General features: G+C 44.8%; 1 protein-coding gene across 7 annotated transcripts in view; it reads right to left on the minus strand.

Annotated features, from left to right (window-relative positions):
• sash1a (SAM and SH3 domain containing 1a) overlaps positions 1–20,495 on the minus strand; it is a 151,919-nt gene that overhangs the window by 49,488 nt on the left and 81,936 nt on the right. Inside the window, exon 1 of one of the 7 annotated variants that reach the window (XM_068576566.1) lies at positions 2,320–2,929. The exons of 5 other annotated variants lie outside the window; for them this stretch is intronic. In XM_068576566.1, the coding sequence (XP_068432667.1) occupies positions 2,320–2,427 (108 nt within the window). In that variant the 5' untranslated portion in view covers positions 2,428–2,929. Of the gene's footprint in view, positions 1–2,319; positions 2,930–20,495 lie in introns of those variants that run through there. One more of the 7 variants, XM_068576568.1, reaches the window with a different exon arrangement.

Consider the following 20,495-nt stretch of genomic DNA (forward strand, 5'->3'; position numbering starts at 1 on the left):
CTACGCTGTCACAAACTGCCTTTGACTCTTAATTAGCTCAAGTTCAACCGCAAATAAATTACTGGCATACTTTAGTATTCATCCTAAACACAGGATAACTACTGTGCAAGATCGAGTACCCATCGAAAACTTATATCGGAGCTGCAAATGTCGATGAAATTATGCGGAGGAACTTCTGGCAGCTGGCTCTTTTAATGCTTATCTGCACTGTCACCGGAGTAGTTCTTGAGTTTGGCATGCGTGCTAAAACAAATCGTAATCACTGACGGGCAGGAGTCTAATAAGCATGTTCGCCAGATCATTATCAGGATGTACAAGTAAGCCTGCTCTCACGAATAGGGAGCCAAGATCAAACACATTTAAAACAGTGCATTAAAGTTGGGTCAACAGTCTTGGGGCAAACCCAAATTAAAAAGGGCATTGGGTTCCCATATCACTAGCAAAACAAAAGCCATTGAAAGTTATAGGGCAACAGTTATATTTAGCAGATCCATTTTACTTTGAGGTAGCCGGTGTTCATTGTGTCGAGGATATTCATGTCACTGGGTGCTTAAAGATATCAGCCTCGGCAGCACATTTTTGGGAATAAAGCTCATTAAATCAAGGGCAACTTATGAGACTTGTATTGTTGTGACTTTTCACTGTTACTGTATTACGTATGTCAATAAAGCAATACATAAATCAATCAATGAAAATATAACCACGTGCACTTTTTCAAAAGCATACAAGTACGGCAAAAAAAGACAATGTTTTACTGGAAACTGTGGTATTTACTTACATGATGCCTGCAAGCTGCCATCAACTCAAGAAACTCATCACCACAACAGCATTCCAACAGAAACCCCTGTATTGTCATGGCTGTCAACCAGCGAGTTCTAGTATGACAATCTGACCTGCTGAACTTTTGAAAAGACACCACCAGCAGCCAGAAAAGGCCGATCAAGTTCCATACTTTCACACTTCTAATCTTTCCAGGGTAGTTTTGTTGGAAGATAAGATGGTCACAACTATCCAAGCCATGGCCAGAATATAAACATGTCAAGAAGATACCGTATGTAGAACAAGGGCCCAGCAAAAGCTGAGGTCAGTGATTAGTCCGTGACCTCCAACCATGTTGATGGACGCATCCATCTATACTATATATCCCAGGATTATTGCATTCACCATGGAATAGTGGAGTTTGCTGCATTTGACGTGTACAGTATATGTCAAGAACAAAAGAGTTCAAAAGGCTCGTTGCTGTTCTGCATGTGTGTCTCTCGCCTCGGGAGGGGGGGGGGGGGACCCATGAGCGCATGGTCTTGCAGACATTTGCCTCCAGAGCAATAAATCTGGATAAATTGCCTGGCAGGGAGCCAGGTCTCCCACCCGGTGTCAGAGGGCAGGACAGCCTCCCCCGACAACGTGCACACACCATTTGCATCTTCAGTGCCAGACCAAACCAAATTAACACCTCTGGCTTAAAACAGACTGGAAGTAACTGCAACACATTTGGTCAGCAGATCAATCAGACCCTGTGGCCTGTAAAATCCAGACTGCTGTGGCCGCCACACAAAGGAGAGTTGTTCCAATGTATAGCATCTCCAAAGAGAAGCTCATGGACGTCACAAGCATGCAGTATACAGTTAATCTGACTCTCTGGACTGAGATAATGCAGATCACAAAGAAAACAGGACACTTGATATCTCTTACGATTAAATGGGCTGAAACACTGGGAAATCAAACTTAACTTCATCAAGTATTTACTTAATAAGCAAATTGGTAAAAAAAAAAAAATGTTAGAATGTTTCCTAATAGCAAGAGCATGTGAGGTCTCAGAGACCGTGATGGGAACTTCAGGAAAGCCAAAGCATCTCTAATAAATCAGCATGTGCAGTTGTGTGTTTGGCACCAGCCAATAAGACAGACAACACATCTCCACATCTGGAGGAGCGACAGCATCAGGTTGGAGAAAGGTAGCAGCGGACTCAACACAAACGCACATACAAGGGTTAATCTCTCAGTGTGTACCATACCATCTCCTCCATCGATTCCTGTTCAGTTCCGACCGACTTAAAACGAATGAACACGTCACGAGCAGCCTCCAACTGAACCGCACGCAGCGCTGGTGCGTTTGAAGCAACTCGGGCCTGTAAGGACTCAACTGGCTGCTTTGAAGCGCAATTTGCATGCGGCAACTAATTGGCTCCACAATCGCTCATTCGGCAAATCACTGCCAACTTTGACGACGAGGGTGCTAACTCTTTTAGTTCAGTCTATGATCGTGTCACCCTCTTCCCTCCCTCCCCCCACCACCACCACCACCACAATACAACTTACCAGCATGCCCATTACGTCCGTCCACAGTTGGGAAAAACTGTCGGACGCAGCAGCGCTCTCTGCCCGGGGCTCCTCTGAAGGCGCACCGGTCCCCTGATCCCCTTCCATGGTGTCAGAATATGCTGTGTTCAGTCAGGCCAATCTGGTGCAAAGCTTGAATCCAAGCCCACGGGCAGTGAACCTGAGCACCAGCAATAAACGAGTAGTGGGTGCCAAGGCTGCTTCTACAGAAAGTTGCCCTTGACGCACCGGTGAAACGCTCCCACATTGCTTGGCACGAACCGAAGTTTAGTGCGCGAATGGCGTCCCGACATGTTCACGAAACTCCCGCGACAGCTCGAGCGTCGAATTGACGTTAGAAGAAACGGCAAAACATGGGAAAGAAGGGCCGGCCTGAAGTTGTTTTGTGTTGGACCCGCAACAGGTCACACGTCTGAAAACTTCCTTGCGGGCTGTTCCTTGCTCCGCAGCCTGCAAATGCGCGGATCCGTGCCCGCGCATAAACCAAAGCACACGCCGGCGGAGGTGGCGTCACAGCGGGCGAGAAGTTTCCGAAAAGTTGATGGAATCCCTCGACGAGCGACAGAAAGCGGTCTGAAATTATGGAGCGAGCACACATAAGCTTATTTCTATTAAAAAAAAAATATCGAGTGAGAGAACGCCCGCAGCACACAGCAAAATCCTGCACACACTGCGCCTCCCCCTCTCTCCACCCGCCGGTTCTCTCTCTCTCCCTCACACACTCCTCCCAACGAAACATTACAGCAGAGAAAAACACTTGTCCCCGTGTCAGGAGCACGATCTGGTCAGAAATCAACTCAAACCGCCGACACATCGTTAATAATCCAATAATACTTTATTAATATAGTGGCTTATATTTGTTTGAGTGATCTATTATAATGTGACCATATGACACGTTTTGTTTTTGACCCTGAACGTCACACTTGCGTTAAATTCCAAATGCCTGCTGCTCGCTGGCAACTTGAGTGACCAAATCCTTCTCCATGAGGATGTATATGTATATTATATGTATAAGTATGATGTGTGTGGCCTTTTGCGGTTGTTTTAAATGGTCTTTTCGTAGTTTTGCTGAGGCAAAAAGACTTTACAAGAGTTCATTTAAGGGAGTTAAACAGCTCAGAAAACGTTTTATCTCATGCTGACAGGGCTTTCCACCAATACATCTCTCCAGCCAGCGTTGAATGGGGACTGTGAACAAAGCACATTCTCCACACAATTGTATGAAAAACAAAAAAAGCGCATGGGAAAAATGTGCTTTTTTTTACGGGCTGATGTGTACTGTGACCTATACGCATTGCAGAAAACACAAACAAATTTGAAACTTTGACTGGAGGACTTTTGAAAGTAGTTCATTTGGTTTAGGATCACCAAAGACTCACACACACACACACACACACACACACACACACACACACACACACACACACACACACACACAGCAGTTGGTATATAATGGAACGACAGTGTCCTCTGTGCAGATTTGAATTTGTGAGATAACAAGAAACGCGTTATGTACGAGCATGAAATTGCACAGCTATCCCGTCTAATCAGCCCTTTGTTATGCTCCACCAGCAGGCGACTCTATTGTAATGAAGAAGTCCTGAGACTGTGTCTGATTCTGCCCGTTGTCGTCAGAGGCATATTTTCTCGGAGCGGCAACAGCTGCCAGATCTTGTGACAGATGCCAGAAGGATGAGAGACGGAGAGTCAGAGGATAAGACAAAACATTTTGCATCACAGCTCCACATGCTCCCTTCTCCGTTGCTTCAAGCCAATCAAAAAAAATGCTGCTTCACCTGCTGTTCACCAAATCAGCCCAGAACACCACGTGCACCGACATTTCGACAACACGCATTGGGAGTAACATAACCGAAGGAAAAAGAGCAGACCAAGAAAAAACAAAACTGCGAGCACACGTTCCTGTAACCATGTAAAAGGTGATCAGTTACAGAATAATCCCCAAAGATACAGTTACACCTGTAGTGCAAGGAGATGTGTGACACACATACAATACGCCTACCAGGCGTTACGGCAACGCAAAGGGCCGAGTGCAAATAACTACTCAAGAATTCAAATAAGTGGAATATGAAAGTAGACAGAAACTATACAGGAGTGAACAAAATCACTTGAAAACAAACTTTGTTTGCAGCGTAGTCTACACACAATCAATATGTACAACTCCACTTAATTTGGTGAATTCAGCTTTCAATGTGTGATTGTGTGCTCTATGTTCTTATTGTTTGTATCTATGAAACATGCTCGTGGAGCTCGAGGAAGAGCCGGCTGATCACCAAAGTCAGGTTGGACCATGAATGCACAACATGTCATCACGATCTATCCTAGTTGTGACTTTAAAGAATGACTTTAACAGGCCGTGGATGAGCGGCAGCTGCTCAACAGTCTCCTGCATGCAGTCCAAACACACAGAACACACGCTCACACACACTCACACACGCTCACACAAGAGTAGCTTTGTTAGTCGGCATGTCGTCCACCCGGGGGTCTGCACTGCTGACCTCGCATCTGTAACCTCTTGGTCGAAAGCAGCAGCAAGCAGTAGGACTAGCAGAGTGTGTGTGTGTGTGTGTGTGTGTGTGTGTCCATACTGACATTATTACATCATTGCACCAGTCTTCCCGTGTTTCTAAAGAATGGTAACCATGTTGTGTTTTTTTTAAGGAGCAATGCTGATCCTCCCCTTTCTTTGAGCTAATAAGTGGTGTTGGAAGTCACCCCCTCACACACACACACACACACACACACACACACGCACACACACACACACCACAAACACTCTTCCTGCCAAAAACCCCCGTTACTCAAATAGAAGACAGTGTGACCCCGCCTGGAGCAATCAAACTGTACTATTAAAGAGGAGAGCAGGAAGCCTGTTGACCTAGTGCACTCTCAAACACCACTGGTGTGTGTCTGTGGAAATGCCAGCTTTCCCCACAGTGGCCACCAATCAAAGTGTCATGTTGCCAGACGAAAGGTCACTTGCTAATTGTTTCACCGTAATGCCAGTTTATTAGGCTGCATGTTAAATAGTTCTCTGATCAGCTCTTTGGGAAAGATGTGATCTTTTTGGTCAGAAATGAGGGTGAAACTTGGAGCATATGAACATGAAGTGGATACACCTGCAACTAATTCAGTGTCTATAAATGTGTCCTGAAAGTAGGATGTGAGAGCTGAACTTATTTAATGGCTCTCATAATGTATAGAGGATTCTTTCATGGAGGAATGATGTCATGAATATCTTCTTCTTCTTTTGGCGTGGATTACTTTGAACATCGTCTTGAAAGCCTCAGGACTAGATGGATGTCAAGTATGACAGCATTTTTTTTATTTTATTACAATTTCACTGCCTTTCATCTATCTTCTTTCATCTCTTCTACTATCTATTAACAGTTTCATTGTCTTATCAAGTGTCCTTCTCCGGGCTTGGTTGATGTAGGATGGGAGGAAAATAGCCCTGTCATCAGGTTTGGAACAACCTCTCAAGTAGATGTGAGACAGGAGCATTTAAATCGGGCAGTCGTTTTATATGCCAGAGACATTTCTATATGAGGGCTTGATGTGTGTGACTTTTTAGATTTTCACAAATTAATTACAGGGCTGGGATGGGATTGCCAGCATTGGCCATGACACCATTTACAGGACTGTGTGGAAACAGGAATAAATAATTAAAAACAGGTCAGGACAAGACAGAGTCTCTGGGAACAGCACGTGTTTCCTGCAGGTAAATGACTACAGACATGAAGGCATTGCAGGGATCTACAAAGCGTCAACTAATCTTCCACTGAATCCTTTCATTACGACTCAAACACTCCCACAGGCAAAATAATGTTAAAGACTCAGATACACTTCCGTTGAGACGGTAGATTTCCTTCAAACGCACTTGCCCTGGATTACACTTTATCACAGTGTTTCATTTTATGACTCTTCATGATTATCACAAAAGCAGGCAGCGTGTCTAAACACACTCAGGGGCGATGTTGCAAGGCAAGAGCAGACGACGGGAAGCATTGAGAGGAGGAGCAGAGGGAAGATAAAGGTCCAGGAGGAGTGAGAGTGGATAGTGGGAGATTGCAGCGGAATCGGTCGTACTGGTCACATAAAAGTCATTAGGTATCAAATTGGTAAAGGTTACATTGTGGTGCAAAGTTTGTAAGGGAAAACAATAGTCAACATATTTCGTTCTAACCACAAGTTGGTAGGAGGAAAAGAAGGCGAGGCAAAGACAGAGTAGAAAGGGGTCCTGAGACGAAGGAGACAAAGAGAGATAGAGACAGAATGCAGACGGCATGGAAGCGAAGCACTGGCTGGACCTCCCCTGATAGTGAGAGTGACCCTTCCTGGAGGTCAGTGACCCTGGGCCTTAAAAATAGCCCCGGGGGAGTCACAAACTGTGCTGCCATGGGTGATTAACAACTTGGTGGACAGACATCAAGGGCACCTCCAACGCACTGAAGGAATGCTATACATAAGCCCACAAACACTAGCACATGCATGGATAAAATAACTGACTTTCAAAAGCATGCATCCTCCATTGAATGTGCTGATTAATGCTTAAAGGATGGTATGCTGCCTGTGCCGTTGCACGAAATTGTATTAATTGCAGACTACCTTTGCGTCGTCGTTTCATGATAATTAAATGAAGGTTGTAAACTCCTCGCATTGAAGCAACAGGGGTGCAGTCACCTCCGCTTGGGCTCTGATTAGCATTTCTTCATCGAGCTCTTATCTTTGTTTCTTTTTTTAAATCACTTACACAGGTGTATACTTCAAGCTTAATTGGATTGAATGTCTCGAGCCCTTATCTCTCAGTCCTCAGTGTGCCGACTCTAAGTGATTAATTGGGAACACGATTTTCAAATCATTAATTCCGCTTAGTCGATGGGTCAGAGGCCCGACAGTCCCCGGGCATTTTCTTTGAACCAATCTGGATGAGAGCATTTGTTACTCTTATTTATACATGTGTGCATAGATATGTGTTTGTGTGTATTCCAATGCGCAAGAGGGTGTGTGTGTGTGTAGGCGGCAAGGCTAGCCCCAGCGTGCTTCACACGCCACTGAGCCTTGTGTAGGAGTTATCACACAAACCCAATTAGCATGACAACTAATTACTGTTGCCTTGATCCCCTCCCCCAGCTCAGCAACTCATTAAATTAGATCAACACACTGGTCTTTCCACTGAAAACAATGCTTTCAGGGAGTAATAATGAATGCCAGGCGCTTGCTGTTTGTGTGCTCTAGGTATTACTTTTCATAGGGTGGTCGACCATAACACTGGAGTCTTTTGAAAGCTGGGGGGAACTTCATAACACAGGAATTACTTCTGGGCGAGAGGGGGAGAGAGAGAAGAGGAAGACAGTTGGGAGAGTGTGGGATAAACACAGCGACATGCAGGGAGAACAACACATGGGGACAGAAAAACCCGCTGACACCACTGTAACTGACAAAAACTAAACATTTTCACATTCTTCGCATCCCATTGAAGTCAACTTGACTTTTAAATACTCTACTCCGCACTCTCCAGCTCACCGACACGAGCCTGTAGAGTTTCTACATACAGTTTACACTAAATTGTATTGCCCCTCCCACAGGCACAAGTATTTCCAAGTAGGATTTACATGTGGTAATCCATGCTTTTATTAATGCGGTGGTAATTGCAGGTCCCTTTCATGTGCTTTGTGTAGAAAACTGCCGACAAATAAACAAAGCATATTTCTGCTAAGCCTCTGGATCCCCACATTCTCCATGCAGTGTACGCCTCCGTGGCCATGTGGCCGGTGATTATGTTACACTATTGTGTGTGAACTGGGATTCCAGAGTGTTTTAATCAGGCGCGACTGAAAGGACAGATGTTGTTTTGGATGTAAGCGAGCTTCCAAAGGTATGAGCAGCGCTGTGTGAGAGGCCAGAGACCTTTAACTGGGCGTACTGTGTGTGTTTTTTTTTTTAGCCCGGGTGCATATTTGCTGGCGGGAATGTGTGTGTGTGTGTGTGTGTGTTTGAAAAGAAATGATCGTGGAAGAAGAATAAACTGCATCTTTGTTCAAATGCTGTTCGCACATCGTGCTCGGAAATAACAAAACATGGAATAGAGCGCATGTCTGTTGTTTTGTGTGCGTGAGTGACAGTGGAGATGTGTTGGCCTCACTGTGGATGGAGGGCATGAGACTGGGCTGGCAGCTGTGTTGGTGTCAGGGTGGCAGTGCCAGGCTGAGCGCTAATGTCCAGTGTGTCATACATTCGACCGGTCACCTCACTCATGTACTGTGGCCGCGAGCACTTTCACAATGGAGAAAGAGCCTGAGGGTGGACAGAACGTCCCACCCAAGAAGAACTATAACTGTTAATTCACTACTTATGAATATGTGAAAGAACTATACAAATCCAGCTGTAGTAGTAAAAACAACTGTTACTCCATACAGAGTCCAAAGACTCTACATTTTACTAATTAACTTTACATAATGCGATTTTTAATTCATGAAAGTTACATTTTTGAATGCTTTTTTTTTACAGTACCATAAAAAAAAAGATTAATCTTATTAATGTTAGATTGTATACTGTCCAATGTGTTTATTGAATTAAGACCTTTTCTTACTCTTCCTGGGGTCAAAGTACTTACACTACAGTCAAAGTAAGCCAGTAATTCTTCTTTGAATCTAAAAAAAAAACATTTTAGAGATATTAAATCTGTTTAGTCTGAGGTGACGAGCTGTTTGGGATTGTTTTGTCACTGTCCTCTGCTTATCAGAGGCTTTTCCATCCCACGGTCATGCTCTGCGGTTCTTTTTTCACGTTTCAACTCCTCTCACAGTCTGGTTTCCCCTCTCTTCGTTTGGATCAAGGGGGCAGTAAAATGGGGCGTAGTGTCGCCCCCTGCTGTTGTCAAATATACTCAAACCACAGAGCACAGAGCCCTCATCGCCATGCGCCACACCGGACTGTCCATTAAAGCCTTGTGCACATCCTGTTATGTCAAGTCAGCCGCTCCGCCATATGTTAGCCTCTGAGCTAGATACAGCGAACACATCATTATCCCCTGTAGTTTCATCCCGATCTCCGTTTTTATAGCACTCGCTCCACGTTTATGGGACACAGAAACACGTGCACACATGCACATTCAAGCTCGCGCACTCATAACGCAGACGCAGAGCCACATTGCATATCTTTACAGTTCCAGCGCTAACAAGACAGGAGCCAGTGGGCTCGATAAAGATTTTATGGGTCTCTCTGCCTAAACACACTCACCTGTTTTTCTCAGTTGATGTCTAACATGGAGTAAGACGCCACAGAAAGAAGCTGGGGTAAGAAATGTTCACACGAGGGCGGATTTTGGCGCTATTGGTGTGTGTTTTGCATTGGGTTGGTTACTTTGGAACAGTGACACTTGTAATCAAAAGCTCAGAGTGTGATTTGTTAGGTGGTCACCTTGACCAGTGGAAACTAGCAAACAGACAACCTTCAGTTCCTACGGAAGCAGAGAAAGACAGAGAGTCTCTTGTGGAGTGCGGTGTGAGAGGAATTCCAGTTCTGGAGATGCCACACTGGCGCTGGCATACGTTCATAAACAGACACAGATAAACAGCAGAAACACGGCCACACACTCCCTCACACAGAATAACAAATGATAGGCCAAGTTGAAATACCTCAACCCCACATTTATTATCTTTTAATACAAAAAAAAAAAGGTTTTATGAGCATTTACAGCTTCACCTTCCCTGTAGATTTATATCACATTGCTCACAGCAGAGGCTGCAGACATGGCTGGCATTTGGTTATGTATTAGATGTTATAAAAACGTGTTCCTCGGCCTGCCCCGGGCTTCTCTGTGGTACGGACAATAGTGGAATTACTGTCAGCATGCGCATGGCCATCATATAGCTCGCACACAATATGCGACAGATGATCTGTCACAGATACGTGGGCATTTGCACATTTAAGGAAAATAAACGTTTCTGCTGACATGCAGAAACATCTTCGGACTCACAACAGTGGATTAATATCAAAACCTCAGTGCAGAGGGATTTTCAACACAACACTGATATACAAGTCATCTGAATCCCAATGCTCTGGGCTCGAAGGGATACTGGTGAGCATTGGGCCGGTACCAGAAACAAAATAGTTTCCCCGTATTATCCCGGACTTTCTGTCTGCTCCACAAACACAACCTCTTCATATGAAGACACTCAGACTACCACGAACAAACTAAGTTGCTCACAACATCAGAAATGTCTCTCATCACATTAATGTTCAGCCAAACTGAATTATTCTGACCGTAAACACTCCATTGACATCGAGATTAGATCTCTTTGTCTCGGTCTATTTCATTGGCGCAGGGCCTATCTGTCCTCTGAAACACATTTCCAGATATCCTGCTGACAAAGAAACAGACAAAGAACACAAACAAGTGAAAAAGAAAATCCTTCTTTTGAACAATTGGCCATCGTTTTTCATTTACATCTCGTCCCGTTGGCTACAAATGGGGGAAAAAAAAGTATTTTCAATAAGCTCCAGTGTCCGCAGATGAACTTTGAACGTGTTTAAAAATGTGGAGTTGATGCGTCTCAGTTCTCCATGTACCTCAGACTAAATTGTTGACTGTGTAACTGGCTCTGTACTCCGGATTCAACTGCGGTCTGACAGCACATACTGAATGTGGCTTTGGTCAGGACACGTGATGCAAAACCTCCCTCCTGACATCATTAGCCGGTCTGGTCCAGAGTCTAACCTTGACCACAGCGCATTCAGCCCCTCTCACACTTTCCTGCAAATCATTTGCTGCTTTTACATCCTCCTTACCCTTTGCATGGCTTTCTGACATCACATTCAGGCAACTGTCAATGTTACTGATCACTGTCTCATCTCCAGAGATCAGTTGGCATTTGGGTTTGAGTGTCACACCTCCATGCTTTTAAAAAATTCAAGTTTCACTTCTCGATTTCATTTTTGAGGTTGACTGATAATATCTTCTGTGACAACCACCTTCTTGCATGTATGCAGGAAGACCGACACGATGCCAGTGTCTCATCCCCACAGACTGGCTCTCTGGCCGCTCCGTGTGTTTATATGCAGCGCTGTCTGTCTGTCTGTCTGTCACGCAGCTCAACCGCACAACACATAAACATAGTGCAAGCTCATCTCAACTACTGGAGCCCTCCACTTTTACAGGAATTTCCCCACATTTCAGCCCCAGAGGATCCTGCTTACGCTGGCAAAATATGAACCCAGTGGCAGGGTCGAGCCACGGAAACACAAAACATGTCTATTTTCCTAATTACTTAAACAGGTTCACATGGCAACGTAAAAGTCCTGGTTAAACTTGTGGATCTTGTGGGTTGAGCTCTCAAAGAAATGAAATTGACGCTCACATAAAGAGAAGGGCGAAGAGACGTTTCTGTAAAGGAAATCTTCTGCTAAGGAGAAAAGACTTTGGGTCTTTTACTTGAAAACAGTAAAACCATACTGAAAAGTGATTCTGCAACATGCTCCTGATGTATTATTAACTATCAGTGTTAGCAAACTACAGGTCGAATGAGGGATGGGAATCATTTGAAGTGCTAGTGCTGATAGGATCAGCAACTTTTAGTAATGTACTCACAACATTGTCAAGAAGCTCACAACAATGTCAAGAAGCTAAACTTCTGTCATGTCACATGATCTCTACAGACAAGCAGCTGCAAAGGAATCATCAAATAAAGTCTCAAATTTTGATCTAAATCAGCAACTTTCAGATCAAATATTTAGTAGATTGATTCTTGATAATTTGATACTTAGTTATCTAAACATATTTCAAATGAACCTTCCCATAAATCCTTACAATTAATGATCTGATCATCTGAAATCAAAGTAATCTTGTCACTTATCTATCTGACATATTTAAGCCATGTGAGGAATGACTCGCATGTTTCCGTGCTGTAACTGGATGATTCATACCTTTGAGCTATAGTAAAAAGGGCTTCGTGGTTACCATGGCTATGCACCGACGGCAGAAGCTGTGACGACGGTCGCTCCGGCCTGACGAGACCTCATTACGGGCTGGTGGGGAGTCCTGTCTGAAACGTCTGGTCCAGATGGTCACTCAGAACCAATTAACGCACCTTTTAGACTCATCCTCTCCAGCTCCATCTCTCCGTCGCCCTGTTATCCGAGTCCCCAAAGACTTACGAGTGTGTAACCAACAACAATCAGACATCCAGGCTGATGGGGAAGAAACAAATGGAGCAGTCGGCGGTCATTAGCTTTGTGTGTTTAATGATTGTCCTTTCCAGTCTGGGTTAGAAGCCCGCCAACGCGCCAGTAATGAGTCTGCTCCGCTGCCCCTTCACCCTTCTGGATGAGCGGAGCGTCTTCGGAGCCAAGACGACTCGGCGAGGCCGAGAAGCAGGAGAGAGGTTAATGGGCCCGCGGAGATTAAATGCGGGGTGAGTAAAATTGAGTTTGGGATACAGATGGCTCTGCCTGAGGTAAGGACACATTCATAAGTAGTAGATGTCGTGCTCGGAGTCTGTGTGTCTTCATATTGGGAAAAATATCACCACTTCGGTTGTCTCGAATGCATTTTAAAAAAATGTATTTTTTTTTTAATACTAGGTGTTGTAAAAATATGGCCTCAAATTTGATAAGCTGCAGCCATCACATGCTGTGTCCCTAATACATACAACTATATTTGTTTCCCTTAAGTTGAATGAGTCTTAGAATCTGGCTGAACGTTTGTGGACATCATGAGACCGTGTTGTATCGATCTGAAAACACGCAAAAAAACACAGGGAGAGAAAATGATCGGGCGGGGAAGGGATGGTCAGATGGATATATACAAGCTCGGGGTCCTGGAGGACAGACATATACACACTCTCACAGGAGGCTTGTGCTGGTACAGGAGTGTACCGCTGCAGGGCTTGGTGCTGAGCCCATGCTGGCTGAAAAGATATCCATATCCTGTGGCGCATAGCTGGCGTTTAGCCCAGACCAATGCAGTATTTACCTTCCCTCTCCCTGATTCCTCGTTATTCTTCTCCTGTACCATCTCTAAACCCTAACCCTGACAACAGCAACATGAATGCAGGTATAGATCTCCTCTCTCTGGCATTCGCTCCAGTACTTTCCACTCCCTGTCAATGATGCATGAAAAGAACAATACCCATGGCTTGCCACACCTCGAAGACAGTGCTTCACTTAGATCGTACATTTGGTCAATAACATTATCATTGACAGTAGAGACAGTCAGGCAGGAACCACAGGGCTGACACAAGAGGGACGGCATGCAACAGGGTCCATAGCAAGGATTGAAAGAGGGTGATTGGAATTATACAAGCTGTGTCTGGGAGGGCACAGAGACACCAGTTTCAATTACTTTTTCTCTTCTCTTTTGGCTGTTTTCTTTCACTCTCTCCTTTTCAAAGTCTGACATATATAGAGCGACAGATCTGGTCTGAGCACAGACCTGAGATCTGAGCATAATATAGCTCCCTATAGAATATCTGATGTATAATTAAAACTGAATTCTGAGCTGGGCAGGGGTATTTCCAAGGGTGTGTGTGTGTGTGTGTGTGTGTGTGTGTGTGTGTGTGTGTGTGTGTGTATAATCTCACTTCTTTGACTCTGATACCAGAGTCTGGTGTGTGTGGGGACTGCGCAACGTGGAGGGAAGTAAATGAAGGATGAAGGATTGGTGTAAACATAACAAATGAAACACCAACAGCTTGTAGATAGGCCAACACAATACATTCAAGTTAATACTGTATAATCACTATTCATGTACAGTACGCAAGTTTTTAGGAAGTGTGGCGCTGTTTCTAGCAAATACACAATTGAAAACCGTCACTATCGCCACATGTGATGGTACAAAAACAAATATACTCCATCCAAATGCACCTGATGCTATAACAGATGTAGACAAGCTACTATGAAAAAGGATTTAAGCATACAGCTATAACCAGGCTGCTTATTTTAAACCTCTGATCTCCAGACAGCCGCCCCGCAGGTACACACACAAACACTTGTCGTAGGTTTTACTTTGATACTCTCCCTGACATGAATATCAATGCTGGCTGATGTGTGCAGCAGGCAAAGAAAGGCTTTACTCACCGTACACCGAAGCTGAAGCAGATCTAAAGGGATAAGGCTGAGGAGAGCGGAGGCACAGCGATGCATCTGAATTTTCACTGTAGAATAAAGTCAGCCCAGCTCAGACGCTGTCTAGTTCCAGGGCTCAGCTCAGTCATAACCTCAACCAGACTTCTGATTCAGTCTGTTTATGCACACAAATGACTGGCATCCGAAAGCAGGACATGTGGTGGAAACCTGTTTACAGCTGTGGCCTGGGTTTTCACGGATGACGTAATGGAACCACGCAAGGTGGCTAAACTACGGCCGCCGTCAGTGACGAAAACAAAGTGTGACAGTTGATCAACCGCTCATTGTATTGACCTGTGACATACTATAACTAAAACATAGGAAGAGGAAGGAGAACGCTGATTGAGAGGCGAGCAGCGAAGACAACAAGAGGATGTTTTATGGAGTCAGGGGGCAGGACAGTGCAGGACAGGACAGGGATTTACTGTCGACAGCTGGAGCAACAGCTCCCCCTGGGGCAAAGCAGCAATAATACATAAGTCCTCATGACGTCTGACTCCAAATTTCCCACAAGGTACAACAAAATAATGTTTTCCCAGAAGAGAGAAATCAACCCCTGCCTTTAAGCTCTCTTTAGAAATGCAACACAAAGGCTCTTGGACTGGACGAATGAGAGGTATTTTCATGATGAATTGAAACTCTTAAAATTACATTTATTTGGTGTAAAGGACTACACCCTTTCATGCTGGTAAGCTACCAGAAAGCTGCACATTAATCTCTCCCGCCTCCCTCTCGCTCCCACACTCACTTCAGCCCTTTTATGTGTTTACCAACCTTTACTTTTACAACAGCCATTCAACACCCACCTTTTAGAGAGAGACGGTAATGCAAAGTGAATTCAGAGAAGAAAAACAATATTCGCCCTGTGATGCATTACTGGCTCTTGATCCCTTACACCTCATAAGAGTTCACAACTTAAACACAAACATGCACACAGGAGCACACGTATGTGCCTACAACCCACGTACTGTAGGCACATTCCTAATCCGTAAGCATGGATGTGGTCGGTGCTCCTATATGATTATCTACCCATCCACGGCTGGTAGCACAGCTCTCCCACGAAGAGGCAACCATTCATTTATGGATTGACTGTGGCTTAAGTCAGAGGCGAGGGCTGGACAGCCGCTCTGCAAACCTGGACAGAGGCTTCCACTCGGAGGGAGAAGGGATGAGCTGGATCTAATTGGTTTGAATACCAGCGAAAACACATTGATGCCAGCAACAGACCATAACATGAATCGCTGCATGTGTTGTCCGCGGGACACATGTGCCGGAGGACCAAAAGCCTCAAACCAAGGCTGACGAGCATAACCACTGCTCTTACTTCCAGGAAATCCTCTAACTACACCCCGTTCAAATTACAGCATACAAAACTGACCATTTCAGCTTGTTTCATAACAAGAGCATACACCCAGTGAAGGAAGAAAAAAGGATTTTACTGGTTGTGTGCAAGTATTTCATATTTGCAAGATAAAGATGAACAACAGAATGATCAATAACTCTGTTCCTTCTATTCCCATTGTCTTCCCACCACACATGTACGCTACTGTCGAGCACGAGAGAGAGGGGCCCACGCGTCAAAAACATTGCTCCACAGCGCCCCCAGTGACCAAAAGCTCCTCAGTTCAACTTCCATTTGATCCAGAATCGTCCTTTGATCCAGAATCTCAGCCCTTTTTCTCGTTACATTCGACAATTTGTGGTGTGGGGGGCCGCGCATGTGTGCATGTCAGGGGTCGTTGTCAAGCTGCGTGCTGGTGATTTGTGATGCCTGTGAAGAATCAGAGTTTGTGGGGGTCAGGGCAGCTTCGCACAGACACTGAGTGTGAGAAAATCCTGACGGCGAGCGCTGGCTGCCGCTGATATGGGTCCGCTGGGACCTCGCCTCTGCTGAGGTCATCCCCTCGCACTCCAGCACTCGTACATCAATGCTGACATCACTACAGATCCCCGCCAAGCTGCTGCCATGGGCAACACAAACAGGAACAAAGTGTGTATGTGTGTGTGTGTGTGTTGTCGCGAGAGTGTCAAGCGAGATCATCAAAGTGTATCGGTGTTTTATTGTCTATGGAGTAATGCAATACAACATCGTTCAATAAGACCAGCATCCATAAACATACATTTTGTATGTTTAAATATTGGCTATAAAGCACAAAGCTGCATGTCTTCTGTATTTAATATATACCGCTAGAAAAGAATTGTTACATTTATATTTTAAAAAAGTTTTTAAAAAAAGTGTGGATTGACAGTAGAACATGAGATTAACCAACAAAGTGCTGATCACTGTGTTTGGCGAGTGCCTGTGTGCAGGTACCGTACGAATGAGTGTCTACACCGACAGCCTTTCCTGTCCCCTGCTGTGCCAGTCAATGCTCGGCGTAGTGGGAAGTGGGGCGGCAGTGCCAGCAGTAATCAGAGCTCTTTGTATCCACACAGTCGGGCTATAATCAGGGAACGTTCTTTCTTCACCAATAATAGCTGTAATCCTCTCGTCTCAATATGATGTGTAACCTGTGACACGCTCAACACTTGGATTTTGCTCGAGATTTATACAATATCTGGCCTCTGACTTCTTTCTTTCAAAATAGATTTAATGAGCTTTTCAAGCCGGCTTATATAGTAGCGTCCGAACCACCGAGGGGACGCAGTGAGCTCGCAATGAAAGAGAATAAAAGTGAGCATGTAGAGAGGTAGTGATAATCTTCTCTGTTTACAAAGAATCAGTCATGCAAGACGCTGTCCCTGTACCTGTACTTATTCAGCCAGAAACAAAAGTTTTCCCCTTTTCTTTACACTTCGCAAATTGTATGTTGTGCTCGAAATAGCAGGAAGGAAACTGGCGAAATATAGAGAAATACATGTCTTCTGTAGATAGGATGACAGTGATTTAATGTTGAAAACTACACAGACTCAGTGCAGAGTTGCACACCTGTCAAAAGCAATCTGCGTGTAGACTAAATAGGGTTTGAGCAAACTGCAACTCCTTTGCGATGATACTATTTTGGGTGCCACATATAGCACTGCAGAAGCACCTTTCTTCACTTTGAGGAAAAGCCTAATACGAGAGGACATTTCTTTCTCGAATAAATTGCCTGCACGCAGCAGCACGTAGAAACGTACTGCCATGGTTTGTTTTGTATTTTCCCTACTTCACATCGTGATCAAATGTGCATGCAGCCCAGTTAAGGAGCGGGTTATTTGCCTCCAACAGATTGGGTGAATCTAGATGTTTGTGTCCATGAGTCTGTCATGACATGAAATGAGAAGCCAGACCCCAAACACAAATATGTTGAAGCTATGTTGAGCAGGCCAATGCCGCTCTGCAATTGAAGCCAACTGTAGCATTCGCGTAACTTGAGCCACCAGATGGTTTGTTCCACAGAACCATCTGAGAAGCTGTCATTGGAAAAGGGCAGGCACTTACTCAGCAGGTGATTGGATAAAACCAGCTGCTATTCAAACTCTTACCAAAGCCAGTCAGCAGAAGAATGACTGTGCTATTCTTTCAGTGAAAAAATACTCTCCATTCCTGATAAAACTGATGCTTATTGTAGCATCTACGCTAAAGGTTTCAGGCGCCACAATGTTGTTTAGAACAAACAATCGCCTCTCTGTGTTGTCTCGCAGAAACCTAAGCCACGCCTCTTCACAGGAGGCTGATTGGTCCATGCTTTGATTTGCCGGACACAATTGCATCACTTGAAGTCTGACAAACTAGATTGTTGCGTAATCTCGTGACATCGCATGCGTAGAGCTGCCGTGCGAGGGAAGAAAAATTAAGAGCCATGGGGGCAGATATCTCGCAGAGCTGTTCATGGTGGAACCAGACGAGTATAATGACACTGAACACAAAGCATGACAACAAAGGTGTCTTTTTAAACACCCAAAAGCTGACTTTATGTTCGAGGTTGTGTTTCTACGCATTTGATGAAACTGTCCCCTTCACCTCTCGGGTGCTACAGTCTGTCTTCCAGAGTGTGAACTGACTTTGACAAATCTCTGATTCAACGCAATGGCGATGTGCGTTTGTGTGCATGTGCAAGTGTGTGTGTGTGTGTGTGTGTGTGTGTGTGTGTGTGTGTGTGTGTGTGGCGGCGTGCATGTGTGCTGAGATAAGCGCAGAAACATAAGAAGCAGAGGTCGGGATCAAAGACAAGCTTACGGTAATGCTCCAAAGACTAATTTGTCCTAAAATAAAAGAGGCTGGATAAATAAGAGTGGGGAAGAGAAAGAGAGGAAGATCAGTAAAATCCCATCTGGACTTCTCGCATGTGTGCTCAGTCCAGCTCACAAAGCTGAGAGAACCTCTGTTCTCCTTCAGACTTAAAGAATAAGTTGGCTGCAATGGAACATGATTTGACTCATCAATATGGCTGACTGTCAGTGAAATGTGCTAACACCTATGTGTCTTATAGCTTTCTTTTTCACTTTAGTTAGTATTTATGTTGCAATATATGATTTAAGATCTTTAGGTTTGCTTCCAACATTTATGTATGTTCATGTATGCGCCCCGCTGTGGTGGTTTCTTTGTCATCTGCTCTGGTCTTTGTCTTGTTCTGATTCTCTTTTCTACATAGTTGTACACACTGTGTGGACATCACTTATGCGTGAATGTAATCACCCAGACCATCACAAACTACAGCTTTGTTACCCGGTTAAACGCACACCACGCGTCTTGACTCTGGTTTGTTGGCTACACACATACAGGACAGTACAGTACAGTACAGTACAGTACAGCACAGCCCTCATTGGAATGAAAGACATACTAACTTGGTCACTTCCCTTCACACCAGTCTGACTACCGCAGCAAATGTTTTTTTATTTATGTATATGTATTTAAAAGGGACTATGTACATTTCCAACATAAATGTAACAATTTCATGCACTGTACCAGATTATAGCTTCAGCTCATTTGCATCTGCGGTCCCTTGACAGGTCATAACAAACATAACACAATGGCAAACAGTACAGGATGAAAGACACAACACAACATTATATGTGGTGAGAAGAACACACAAGACACACAATCCAAAGACACAAACACATCAATATTATGTGACTGACAAAGTCATTATGTCCAAAGCATCCACAGCATTTCACTCTCGCTGCTCACCTAAAGATCACACAATGACGCAGGCCGAGCTCGTAACAGCCAGAAATAGACTTAAAGCAGCGTTGCAGACAGACACCGACCAGCTGCCCTGACTGAGGCACATGGCTGAATGACACATGCACATATGGCAGAAACTGCATCGTCAAACAATTCCTTGGAGGCTGAGGAGGAGGTGGAAGGCGAGTGTTTTATCACTGTCCAAGTCATCGCCACCCCAAAACGATCCCCGTGCACGAGAAGCGCAGAAGCAAACGTGAGCGAGACTCTAACCCCGCTATTGCTCAACGCTAACGATGTCAACACACACCTGTTGCCATGGCGGTTAGCCCTGCCCTGGCATGAATAAACAGGCACAGGAGTGGCCGCCCGGCTCTGGCAGAGCTCTGCAATGGCAGCTGGCGAGTACAGTTGCATCTGCTCGAGAAGATGAAATGGCATAGCGAAGGAAATGCCAAGTGATTCTCTTTAAAGTCGAGCTTTTCATTATAGTTTCAACGTCAGGGAGTCCCGTTAGAGTCCGGCTACGGACAAACACTCACTGATGAGCGGCAAGGTGAAGCGTAAAGAGACTGAGCGATAACAGGACTCGCTCTGACAGCTGGAGCCAGAAAGTCCAATTGAAAACTTGACACGCTACGTCCAATGAAGCACCAGCACTCTGTGAGCTCAATACCACAGCAGCATATGCAGCTCAAGGGGCTTAAAGCTGGCTTCACTGTCACTGACATCTGTAGGAGTGTGAGTAAGTTACAGAGTCTGTGCAAGAGTGTGTGTGTGTGTGTGTGTGTGTGTGTGTGTGTGTGTGTGTGTGTGTGAGAGAGTGGGAGGGAATGCTTCCCGTCTCTGTACACACTATTTCTGTTTCCTCTCACACATTGGGCATTCACAATGACATTGT

The sequence above is a fragment of the Clinocottus analis genome, unplaced genomic scaffold (genome assembly GCF_023055335.1).
Source record: "Clinocottus analis isolate CAN_PGR_092001 unplaced genomic scaffold, fCliAna1.0.p SCAF_15, whole genome shotgun sequence".
In the NCBI taxonomy this organism is placed as follows: domain Eukaryota; kingdom Metazoa; phylum Chordata; class Actinopteri; order Perciformes; family Cottidae; genus Clinocottus; species Clinocottus analis.